Raw genomic sequence first — 12,667 nt, 5'->3', positions numbered from 1 at the left:
AGCTGAACTACAAAACAACATTTCGGTTATTGGGTCTGCAACTGAAGGCAGCTACATAGTAAATGCAGTCTCCTACAACATGTGTTTGGCATGCTTCTGGAAACACACCTTATCATCCCATACTCAGTACAAATGGGACACAGCGCTACAAAAAGTGTAATGCTCCCTAAGAAAACAACAGTACAGACTAAGGACATTGCTTTATCATAGGACTGTGCAACATCAGAGAATTTATTTGTTAAAGGTATACAAATGGCTGTAGTACCAAGGCCTTTATTTAGAGAATAGCAAAAAAAAGTCTGTGAAATCAGTCCAAAAGTTAAATTCCCTGTTGTACGGAATCTGTGAAAATGAAGGCCAAACATGAGCAACACCAACACATTAGAGGTTCTTGGGATAACCATGTCCCAGCAGCACTGAGTTCACCAGTACCTTCCTGCCCTACTGAACATGAACACATGGCAACCCTGCAGCAGAGGCTGTTCCTAGCCCCATCCCTTCCCAAACATACAGCTTCTCTCCAAAGCAGAGTCCATCAAAGTATTAGAAAAGATTCTGGCATACTATGCCCCAAAATTGCCCAGCCCCATCCTGCTGTTTTTTTCATTAAGTGTTAATGCTGCCTAAATACAGATAATCAACATTGTCACAAAAGCAGTTCTAGTTTTGCAACATTTCATACTCTCCTTGCAGCAGTGAAAAAGATTCTGCAGCTTTGCTGTACAATTGAGGCTCATGTTCTAGATCTATGAAGAACCACTGAAAACACAGAGAAAATTTAAAATGATGTTAAGAATGATATCAAGCGTTCTCACTTTCCATCCTGCTTAGAATTCATCAGCTGTTGCACTCTGCCTCTGTCCTTTTATCTGAATTTAGATTACGAGGTCTTTGGGTCAAACATTCTTTTCCTACAGCTTGCAAAACTTGAGTCTGGGTCCCAAATATATTTCAGACACTTTCTCATTGTAAAGACCAGTCCGTTTTCTGTTCTTCTCTTCCAAAACTTCCAGCAAGGGAACATTTTTCTTCCTGCAGTCCTTTTTATAATGTTTGTGACTTTTAGAACTTTTATACTGGAAACCCTACATTTCTTTCAAGTTGTCTGAGATGTTTTGTGCCTTGAGGTGTGTCACTCAGAGGGGCAGAGGCTATCCCTCTCTGTGTGATTAGGACGACCATCTGTTGTTATAAGGCTGCTGATGCTGCCGAGATGAGGAACATCTGGCCTTGCTGGCAAATAGCAGTCCTCTGAACACAACAGGACACGGGTCCAGATTTACATATTCAGATTAAGTAATGTCTGCAAATGTTAGCCATTGTGGATGGCCAAATAGCTAAACTGAAAAGACCACAAAGTCTGGGGAAAAGATGGTTTCCAGTCAGTCATAAAGAACACTGGTATCATACAGACAATAATGGCAACATCTGCATCATGCAGAAGGTAGTTGTGTGGATGGGAAAGAAGACAGTTTTGTAATACAAACAACTTGCCTTGAATATTGCAGTCCAAGGCTGATCAGAAAAAAAACGTAAAATACTTAGATTTTTCTATTCATTTCACAGGAAACCAGAAGCTTCCTTGAATTCAAACGTGTGTCAGCTCCATTATATACCTTCAAAAACTGGACCTCCTGATGGGAAGAGTTTTGGTGAAAGTGTAAAGATCAGAAATGATGGCAAATTCTTGTGCAAAATCTCCTAGGCAAAAGCTACGAACGGTACTGAAGTTGTCATGTTGGCACATTTGAGTGGGTAGTGCTTGTATGTGCAGAAGAAATGAGGCTGAGGGTTACAGAGCCACTTCACATCATCTTACACTTTGCCATGGAGAAGAATAATGTTAATTTGGTTATCCCAAAACTGACTCAGTGAAGCTAAACAAAGTAAAACACTGGGTCTCGCCATGAATGCCCAAGGGCATCAACTCTAAAGTAGCAACATCTTCTAGGCAGTGCTGTACTTCACTGTCAGTGCTGGTGTGGAGTGTGGGAGGGCAGTATTAATGCTATCCTCCTACTTCCAACTGTGTGTGAGCAATGCCAGAGAAATCAGATTGAAATATGGGTTGGCTTTAAGCAAAGTCTCCGTGGGGTTAAACTTCACAGCCTATGACATACACTGCCAAATACTCAGCTTTTGCTGTACTCCAACCAGTCTTGTAACTGTCAATATGGTACGACTTCACTGGACTCCAAAAAGATTTGGCATGCTGAAGAGAAATGATATGTGACCATGAGTGGTGTTTGTGTAATTTTAAATATGCCTTCCTTGGTTATCATTCACTCCTGACTCTTGTTAAGAAACCCTATCAAAATGAGATCAGGGCAGTTCCCTTAAACTAATGAGACTTCAAAGATCTTACAACAAAGATCTTAATTTGATAAACAACAGCAAAGTTCTCATGAACTTAACAAACACTACTGCCTGATGAGCTGTCCCTGAAACGTCCCTAAATCAAAATACTAGTTCCATGCTGAGTAGAAGTCAGTGTAAACAAGCATGCTTTGGATACTTACATATAATTAATCATATGTGGTACATAACTAGGAACATAACTTAAGAAAAGGTCTCAACTTCCACTACAGGAGTTTTCATCAGAAGAGAAAATATTTAGAGATATATGAAAAACTGAAGCATTCACAAATATCATCATGGCATGCCTGTGAAATAGATGAGCATTATTCACACTACTTAGTTCAAAAAGGGGCAGTTATTTTCATCTGATATTACTGCATTTGCTTGCATGTGGAGAAAGTCCCATAATCTTAAACAGGTTTATTTTTGGCCTTTTAATGTGATTATTTATCTCTCTGTTGTCTGCTACACGTCCTGAGGACAGAGAGGACTGCATTCACATATGCTGGGATATACTGACACAGTAGTTCTACTCACACAAACCTAGTGCTAACAGGCCTGAAAACTGTGGCTTAACTTCAAAATATGAAGCACACCCCATCCTGTGTGCACATTGCAGCAGTGTGACAAATAGTAGCTGACAAGCTTTTACATGTTTTGCTGTAAGGGCACAGAAAGGAAGATGGTGTCATATAACTAGGCTGCTCTTTGATCGGAACAAAATCTTCATCACAATTCCCTCATTGCTTTTGTGTGAGGTTTAAAGCCTATTTGTTCATTGAAAAGAAGAAAAACAAAAACCAGCCCTTCATTTTTTGTTGATTTTAAGCAAATATGGCAGCACAGGTTTTTGGGTTTTTTTTCCCCTCTTCTCCCCAGGAACTGACAGATGAACTGGTATGACATACAACACATCTCCTGAAACTTTTAACATACCTGACCGCTGTTGGCCAAGTCATCCACAGACAGAGAAGGGTCCAGCCTCAGAGATAACCCAAAGTCACAGAGACAGCAAGTTAAATCATTTTTCACCAGGATGTTGGAACTCTTTAGGTCTCTGTGCACAATAGGGGTTTTAGGGCGACCACAGGGTGTGTGATCACTGTGCAGATGGGCAATCCCTCGGGCCAAGGATCCTCCCAGTTTCCAGAGGTCTTCCCAGCTGATAATGTGCCGTGTGAGGTACTCCTGCAAGTTTCCTCTAGCATGGAAGGCAGTGATCAACCAATACTGTTTACCAAGATCTGTCTTACGCTCCTCTGCGGTCAAGAATTGGAGGATGTTCTCATGCTTAAGGTTTACATCCGAAAAAATGTCTTTCTCGGTTTTCCAGGAGGCATATTCTTCATAGGGGAAGATCTTTACTGCCACAGTTTCGTACTGCTCAGACGTGTTTTGCTTCAATTTGGCTTTATACACTTCAGCAAATCTTCCTTTGCCAACAACAATGTCCAGCTCAATGGGCAGCAATTCTGTGTTGTGGTTGATGTTGTTGGCACAGGTAGAGCTGATGTCTGAGTGATCATCATCCAACATAATGGCACAAACATCACTGCAGTCTTTATGTTTCCTGGGCTTAACATTCTTCTCCCAGGCCTTGTTGAGCTTCCTCTTCTTATGAGTGCGGTAGGCATAAAAGATAACAATCACAGCAACAGAAATCACCAATAAGGGGACAAGACTTATGATTGTGACTTTGGAAATTTCATCTTTCTCCTCTGGCTTATGGGGATCATCTGAAAAGAACAGAAGGAAGGAATACATTAAATGAGCATAGCTTTATGTGTACAGGAAGTTGTGAGTAACCTATAACATTTTTCCAGTGTGCCATACATGATTTCCTCCATTAACACAAAGTAAAAAAAAATGATCACTACTTCCTTATCTCATATAAGCCTTCACTTACCAGAAGTTCCCTGTTTGATTATTTTACAGGGAGCCAGATCAGAACGAGCAAGAAACTAACCTAATTTAACAGCTTTGTTTTTCTCTCAGGCTCTCAATACATTATGGACAAAACCTTCTCTTTCCTGAGCACAATAGCCAAAGTCTCCTGTGCCTACTTCAGTGATATATTCTTGACAGATCTGCCCCTTTAACCAGTAACTAAAACAAAACATTAATCTTTCTTTGAAAAAAAAAAAAAGATGAATAAGTAAATAGACAATGTGGCATATGAATACTGAATTGTCCAATTACCTTTTCAGACCCAAATGTATCTCAGTAAGATCCACAGAAAGACATCAGGAAGCCTGTCCATATACAAATACTGCCTGCTAATATTCAAGCACAAAATATACGCCTGCGTATAAATCTGAAAAACAGAACTCATTCTCTTACTTTGATATATGAGAAAGAGTACTGCTACGACTGATTCCAACACTTGCACTTGCACAGCTGTTTGAATCCTGCAGGCACAATTAGGCATGTATGGCATATCTGAGAACTGTCACTCGCCGTGCACTTTTTGCATGGATTTATGTAACTGAAAACATCCTGTGCGTGTCACTTGCTGGCTGTACACCAGCTATTCTGTTGGAAAACAGCAGATAGCTCATTCCAAACACCTTAGCTGATGCAGCCTGTATGTGAACATATTCTCAGGGGAAACACACATGGATAGGGAACAGAAGGACAACAGGGACGAATTTTTGAATAAAGGTACATCGTGGGAACAGTGAAGAACTTATTCTAGTGGTGAGAGATGCCTTTACAACCCTAGAAGCGATCCTTCAAGTTCAAACGTACTGCATTATCATTCTGCAGTGGATGGGGTTGATTGAAAGAAGCCTGGAGAATCATGAATGGACTAAAAGAACTGACGCTGCAACCAAAATTAAGCAAGCGCTGGCAGCACAATATTGGCAGATGCTTATGACTGTCACTGGCTCAGGTTCTCTGTGTAGAGCCAAATAAGTCAATAAGAAAAAGAAAGTCTAACAAGCTCTGAGGAGAAACTGTCACTAACTAGCTAAGTTTCAAGTCTTTCTCAAAATAAAGGTGAGCAGTGCTGAGAAGGATAGGGATAAAGAGTTTACAATTAGAATAAGTGATACCTCAGACCCTTCAGTTTCATTTATAATCCCTTTTACATTGGAAACACAGCTGGCAAGCAGCAGGAGCCTTCAGCTATTCAAAGGCAGGTGACAGGACATCTGAAGAGTATGTTCTTTTTTTGGAAGGAGGTCTGAATCCCAAACCAGGATGTGCTTCCTCTGTTTGAAAGGTTCATCAATCATCAGTAGAGTAAGTAACTCAATCCTAGCATCTCTCACAGGATTTCAAGAAAGAGAAGCACCAACATTTCCAGTTAGCACAGGTTAATGGCATTAATTAGCAGCACCATGCTTCACCTACATAGACATGCATTTATTTCATTCATGCAAATCAACTTCTTAAACCTAATCCTTCCTTCACACCTATGCAAACCAGAAATCCTTATTCCCAAGCAATTTCCTACGGTAACAGAATATTAGTACCAAGTCTACACTCATATGATAATCACAGATTACTTGCAGCACGTTTGTCTCTCAATGTCTTTTTAAATGGCCTTTACTGGAGGAGTATATTTAGAAAGTCCAATGTCACTGTTGGTAAACAGAAGATTTACATTGCTTATTCTCACATGAGTTCTTCACTCTCAGGAAATCTACTTTTAAAAGCACTAGGGAAACTCTGGAATCTGGAAGAGGATTGACAGTTGTGCTCTGCTTCCAAGTTCCGGCTGCAAGAAAGCCACAGTTCTATAAATCAGATAAAGCCCTTCTGACGAACATTTAGAGTTCTGCTTTTGTGTGTGTTGTTCTTCTCTACCATTGGCCAGAGAAAAGAATGCTTGAAGTTTGGATTCTGACCTTGAAACTAAGTTGTATGTCATCTGCAACCTATATCATGTGTCCTACTTTTTAACAAAGATAAACATACGTTTTAAATCACTTTAAGGCCTTCTACTTTTCCAAAGAGCTGCAGTAAGTAGCTCAGATATCTGAATTACAGATATCTTTCTAAATAAGGGAGGAAAAAAAAAAAAAAAGAGATGTATTAGGCATCAGGAAGACTGAGGTAGTTGGGTACATGTGCAGATCAAATTGAGAATCAGTTCACGCAGGTCTCCATTCCTTTATTGCTATGGGTACACTGAGGGTCTCTGGCTATTCCCACAACGCCTGAGAGTGCAGGCCAACAGCTGAGAAGTCTCTACCAGTCTTCACAGACTCTTTAGCTCTTCCTCTTCTTGCATAAGAGAAAACTCTGCTAGTGGTGCAGGGGAAGATAGAAACTGTTGATGTTGCAAATGTCACTTCAAAAAGAATGAAAAAAATAATAATCAAAGCAGAAGCTGAGCACTTCCCCTGAGCACAGCATCATCCTGCACCACTGCTGAAAAGTGACACATCCACTTTGGCAGCATCCTGTGGAGGAAGTAGGGAGGCAGGGGGTAAAAAACACATGGCTACATATCTTGCACCTAGGGAACGAGAAGGGTGTTATGCTCATTCTCTATTGTATTAAAAGCTGAAAAGTCCCACTCAAGGTTTGGGAAGAGCAAGAATGAGCACCAGAGACAGCTGAGCGTCAGGACTGGCCACGTATAACCCTGGACTTATAAGGAGAGGACGAAGCTTCCCATCAGCAGGATTAAAGGTAACAGCAACAGTGAATAGTTGGTGGTGCTGAGGGTCAGCCCAAGCAAGGCACTTCTGGAACCTCCTCTGATTTTGAGTTCTGATATGAGCAAAACAAAATCAGCCCCTCCAGCACAAGCCAAGTTCGGGGTACTTCTGAGTTGAATTTGCATACCAAGTCAGGGCAGGATCAAAATGAAGAGTGTATCTGCATGTTTGCATTATGGCTAGCCAACATTTTCTGGCTTGACTGCAGGAATCTAAGAATAAACATGCTCATTGCTTATAAATAAATACCTATGACTCAAACCCCATAATTTCAAAAATGTGAGTGCAGCTCCCTCTTTCTGGGCACTGTTCTGAGCAAAACCTGTCTGAACCAACAGGCAAGGAAATGGTTAAATAAAACAGCCTTTCAGATTTTGCCAGCATGCTCCTAAATAACTTTCCCCACCCAGAACTATCATTCAGGCAGATCAGCTCTTTCTCAAGCTTCAAAAGAACCTATTAATATAGCATAACAATAGAGAAGTCTAGCTAAAAGAAAGCTTCCTGTATGCGGTTTAAATTGAGCACAAGCCATCTGTACAACCCTTAGCACTACCTAAACCTTTAGGGAATAGGAGTCAGGTGCCAAGGAGAATAGAAACTGCATTCAGTCACAAGTCTTCAAGGCACAACACTGGTTGCCTGTAAATTCTGTAGGTTGGACTCGTCTATGATCGACTTCAGTGTCACTGAACTTTGGAAACAAGGAATAAAACAACATCAACAAAACTGAGACCCATGCTCTAATGCACAGGGCAGCACAAGCACACAGTTGTTACTGAAAGAACTACTTCAAAGCTGTTGCTGCTTGTGTAGTTTCCGAAGTTGCTGCCTATTCATCCACCAGTCAGTGGCACACAGTAGGGTAAAAATATATTCCATACCAGCAGCACTGAGGCTAGAGGTAACAATACTGATGGATTGCAAGATTGTCTAGTGCTTTAAAAACCTTCAGAAATACAGTCACAAAATCTGGGCCCAGAAGGTGGCCTGTGATCCAGTTATTTTGCAAGCTCCTGAGACACAAAGCAGCCCTTTGAGTTGACTGAAGGACAACTGCGTTTTGCAGCAACTCTGAGGTTTCAGAGTTTGGTTTCAATTCCACTCTGGAATGAAAACTAACACTTTTTGAATGTTTTGTATAAACAGAATTCTGTTCAAATGCTGCAATTTGGCAAAAGATGTGAGTATTGAATCCCCATCAGTAAGGGAACCAGTCTGGGTTAGGGAGCTCCAAGTTCAAGTTCTGCTCTATTTGATTCAGAGAGGAACTTTCCATCTCTGATAATTCTCAACCAGGCAAAATGTGAGTTTCAATCTTAAGGGCTTATTGACTGCTGGGCAAAACTCTAGGCCATAAAATAATAAAAAAAAGGTCTGCCCATCTCTTTAACGCCATTTCCTGGATAAAAACTAATTCCATAAAACTTTTTATTTTCAGTGAAATGAAGTTTCACAGGCTCTGAGCAGCTGCTTGTGGTAACTTATTTTACAGAGGAATCCTCAAGTAATAATAAAATTCAGTAGTTTATTGTCTCGTGCTTCCTCCTGATTTAGGTCTTTTTAGAATTAAAATGGCTCAGAAATCTTCAGCAAAGCATTTTAAGTTGGGAAATGCTGGTTATCAAAACAGAAACTTGATTAGACAAGACATTCCTGTACTTTTCTCTGAAACTCATGTCTTGTGAATGAAAGTGGTCTGAAAGTTGATCCAACTTCTGTATTTAGAAACTTCTGCTAATTTTACAAGCACTGTTTTTGAGCTTTGTGTAGTGGGGAGATGGGGTGTTGCTTTTTTTTTTAATTGGGAAAGGAGTGCTTTTTCCTCAGTGGATAGTGGTTAATTCCAACACATAATATACAGAAATAATCAAAATCAAATGCTGCACTTCAAAATAACCTGCCCTTTTTTTTTTTTTTTTTCTTCAATCTTGACAGATTCCTGGAAACACTTTAATTTTCCATCCCTGTTGGAGATGAAGAAAGTTTTTAAAACTTCGTAGATCTGTGGGGCAGGAAATCAGTCCCACCCCTCCCTCTCTATGCTGAGCCACCTGATGGCAGAAGATGTAGATTACTAGATTTTAAAACCAAAGCAGATTCTATATTGCTATCCAGAGTAAAATAGACCTTGGCATTTCTTGTAGACTTTCCTGAAAGTTAAATTCCTAAAGCCTTCTGAATTTAACAAGTTTTTTTTGTTTGTTTTGCTTTTTTTTTTTTTTTTTTTTTTTTTTTTTTTGTACTAGATAATTCAAAACTGTAAAGGCTAGTAGTTCACATTTGAGATGTCTGTTTTCATATTTAGTCTAAAGAAGATATTTAAAGATGTCAGGGCATCTGTAAGCCCAGCGTCAGGATCTGCTGAAGCAGCCTTCTGGAGAAGTATAAGTAGTTGGCAGGCATATTTGTCCTTCTGCACAGGCTCAGTAAGAGTGGAAGCGACAGCGTACAGCCATCTCTAGAGTCTGCTTCTACAGCTGAGCTTCTAAAGTGCTGGCATCCTCATAGTTCAAAATCTGGGGGCTGAGGATGTTTGCTCAAAGTGTGGGAACTCATTCCCTTTACCTTTCGGCTACTTGCCAGTCTGAATGTCAACGCAGCAGTCAACATTTGGCTGGTGAACTGGGCCCAGCTCTCAGAGCACATTATAGAATCACAGAATGATTAAAATTGGAAAAGACCTCTAAGATCATACAGTAGCCCAACCACCAACTCATCCTCAGCATGCCCACTAAACACATCCCTCAATGCCACATCCACGGTGGGATGGTGGGGATGGTGAATGCACTATCTCCCTTGGCAGCCTTTTCCAAATACCTCACCACTCTTTCTGAAAAGAAGTTTTTCTTAATATCCAACCTGGTCCTCCCCAGCGCAGCTTGAGGCCATTACCCAGTGCCACCACATCTTCTTCTGAGAGGTCAATACGGCAATGGTATGAACAATTTGGAAGAGCTGTGTGACAGGCAGTACTACTCTCCCCTGAGGACCAGAAGCTTTGCACTCAGCACTGACAACCCATGATCAGGACTGAGACCTCTGTTATAGCCAAGGAGAACTTCCAGTTAGATGACCTACTCACATGCTGGAAGAGTCATGCACATTCATCTAACAGCTGCCTCTTAATTATGTCACGGGGGTGGGTGGCAGGCAACCTAGGTTACGTCTGGACAGCCAGATTGAGTGCAAAGGCTAAGCAGTGGTGATGAAATGGATATTTTAGGTATTGTAAGGAGAACTTAATTTTTCAACTGACTACCAAGTATACTATTCAGCACTCAGGAAAGTTTGAGAAACTTTTAAAGTTCTAACACAGAACAAAAAGTTTGCTGCTGCTTAATTCTCTCAATGCTGTCTAAAAAAAAGTATAATTCCTTGGTTTGCTGACACATCACCCACTCCTGGATGCATTCTCTTATCTCTCCTGTTCTAACAGGTCACTTGACTGTGCGTACATGACATCTGTCATGCAGTTTGACTTCTGTAGCTAAGCTTTCCTACTTAGAAATATGAAAACTGACATGTTCTAACTTTACTCAATGTGGCCATGTTTCTGAGATACATGCCACAGTTACACAGTGTCGTGTCTGCCGCTGTTTGCTGGTGGTTTTCTGGAACAAATCAATCTCCCCAGTTTCAATATGTTCCAACAGATGCCACACATTAACCACTATTTTTATTCTCTGCCTGAGTTTCACCCCTCCAACCTTTCCCAAAATATTATGTTGCCAGTGTTAGTTACAGTTTGTTTCTGTCTGTAATTATTAAAATCTCTTCCATGACAACCTGATAAAAGGCTGGCCACATTCCCACACTTATTAAGCTCCCAAGTGATGCAAATTGTAACAAATATTCCAGCCAGGCTTGCAGAGCACTGCCTAGTTTGTTGTTATGCAAATCTGTATCTGAGCTCTGCATGCTTATTTTTCTAGGAAGCAAACAATATAAATAAAACAGAGCAAAACAACATTTTGGCTTCTTTTGCCTCTTTCCGTTGTATTTCCTTTCTATTCCACTAAGAGAATCACACCCTCAATTATTAGACAGCCTCTCCTTTGGTTGCATACAGCTGCAAGCTTTGGGTGGGACTCTGTGGCTGAATACCTAAGAGGAAACATTGAGAACAATGCCAATATACAAGCAGCAAGGGGCTCTGTGCAACATTACGTAATGCTACTGACCTCTTTTATGGGGCAGATGGAAGACAGTTACTTCTCAACATGTTAGTTGGATAACAGAAAAACAGATTAATAAAAGCCTTTGTTAAAATCCACTTGCAAGCAGTCCAGTTGTAACAATGTCCCTTCTGTTGTTCCTTGAGCACTGGACAATTCATCACATTTATGGCCTGGTGGCTGTTTGTGCACAGGTCTTAAGTATGCTCTTAAGTCTGATATCCTCCTATGTGGTCAAGTAAAATCTAAAGCTCTGAGTCTAGTAGGGAGAGGAAAAGGAGAGAAAGAAAGGAAAAGACAGGGGCAACATGTTAGAAACAAGCAAGAGACATCAAGTAAAGGAAATTCTGAAACATCATCAATATCACCTGCAACCAAGCTGCTGGACAAGCACTATGAAGGCATGCTTGCAATCATTCTGGTAGCAGAAACATCAGGTCTCCCACATCCACACACAGCAAGCAACTGCAACACTTCACTGCTTATCTAAATGCCATAATTTGTTCAGACAAATGACTCAGCCACAGCTGATTAATAAAATACTTATATCTCTTATATTTTCAATTAACAACTTAGGAAAACTATGGTCAATATGAAGATTGTTATCAGCACATCTTCCCGTCTTCTGCCACATCTCTCCAGTAAGCTTCATTATTGTCATGAATTCTTGTGGATTCATCAGCCACCGCTATCACTGAAGTTTTTACTGTTTCAGTGCAACTATTTGGATAATTCAGATAATCTTCAAAACTTGTATACATCACTGCTGCTAAAAGTTTACCCCATATCCTGGCAAAGTGCAGTGAGAATGTCCAAAGTAAAGACCTCACTTGGCAGTGCCAAAGAGCTAACAGAATCTACGTGAATGTTGGCTGCAAAATGCAAGGATATCTGTAAGCACAGCAAGGATGAAAAATGATAAGGGAGCAGGTTAACAGAAGGAAATATTTTTAAACCAAACAGGGATGGGCTAAAGATCTGACATGCCTTTCTAAATCTCTGCATTTTTGCTTGGGTTTGAGCCTGATGCCTGGGATAAAACAGCATATATAATGAAACAGTATACACAGCCCTGTGATTTAAAGGATTCATTCTTCTGCCTGCAGTCTGCAGTGCTGGGGTCACCTTTTACATGCAGATGAATGAGTCTGCGTGATAGGAAGATGCCACAACGCACACAGGTAGGTCACGCACTACACAGCATGCAGGCATCTCAACTCCTTGGCCTGAGAGTGCCTGGTGCCCTCTGCCCATGAAGAACACATCAGTCATGAGGTTGGAAGGAGAACAGTCCTATTCCTTTGAGTAGCCTTGACTTCAGACAAATAGCTTGCGACTGCTAATTAAGAAAAACTTAAAAGGATTTGTCATGCTCTCACTGGCTGGAAGATGGTATGGTGAAGAGAATGCTAAGGAGCAAAGCTGACCAAACACCAAGGGATGCCTGAAACTGTGCAA

The 12,667-nt window shown here is 40.7% G+C and overlaps 1 protein-coding gene across 9 annotated transcripts in view; it reads right to left on the bottom strand.

The window, feature by feature from the left end:
* TGFBR2 (transforming growth factor beta receptor 2) overlaps nt 1–12,667 on the bottom strand; it is an 83,435-nt gene that overhangs the window by 27,740 nt on the left and 43,028 nt on the right. For all 9 annotated transcript variants that reach the window (XR_007378052.1, XM_048950635.1, XM_048950643.1 and 6 more), the window contains one exon: nt 3,295–4,094. Coding sequence is in view for 8 of the 9 variants with exons in the window: in XM_048950635.1 (XP_048806592.1) it covers nt 3,295–4,094 (800 nt within the window). In the remaining variant the exon portion in view is untranslated. The remainder of the gene's footprint in view (nt 1–3,294; nt 4,095–12,667) is intronic.

The sequence above is a fragment of the Lagopus muta genome, chromosome 7, assembly GCF_023343835.1.
Source record: "Lagopus muta isolate bLagMut1 chromosome 7, bLagMut1 primary, whole genome shotgun sequence".
NCBI lineage: Eukaryota > Metazoa > Chordata > Aves > Galliformes > Phasianidae > Lagopus > Lagopus muta.
This window is presented reverse-complemented; position numbering and strand designations above follow the sequence as displayed.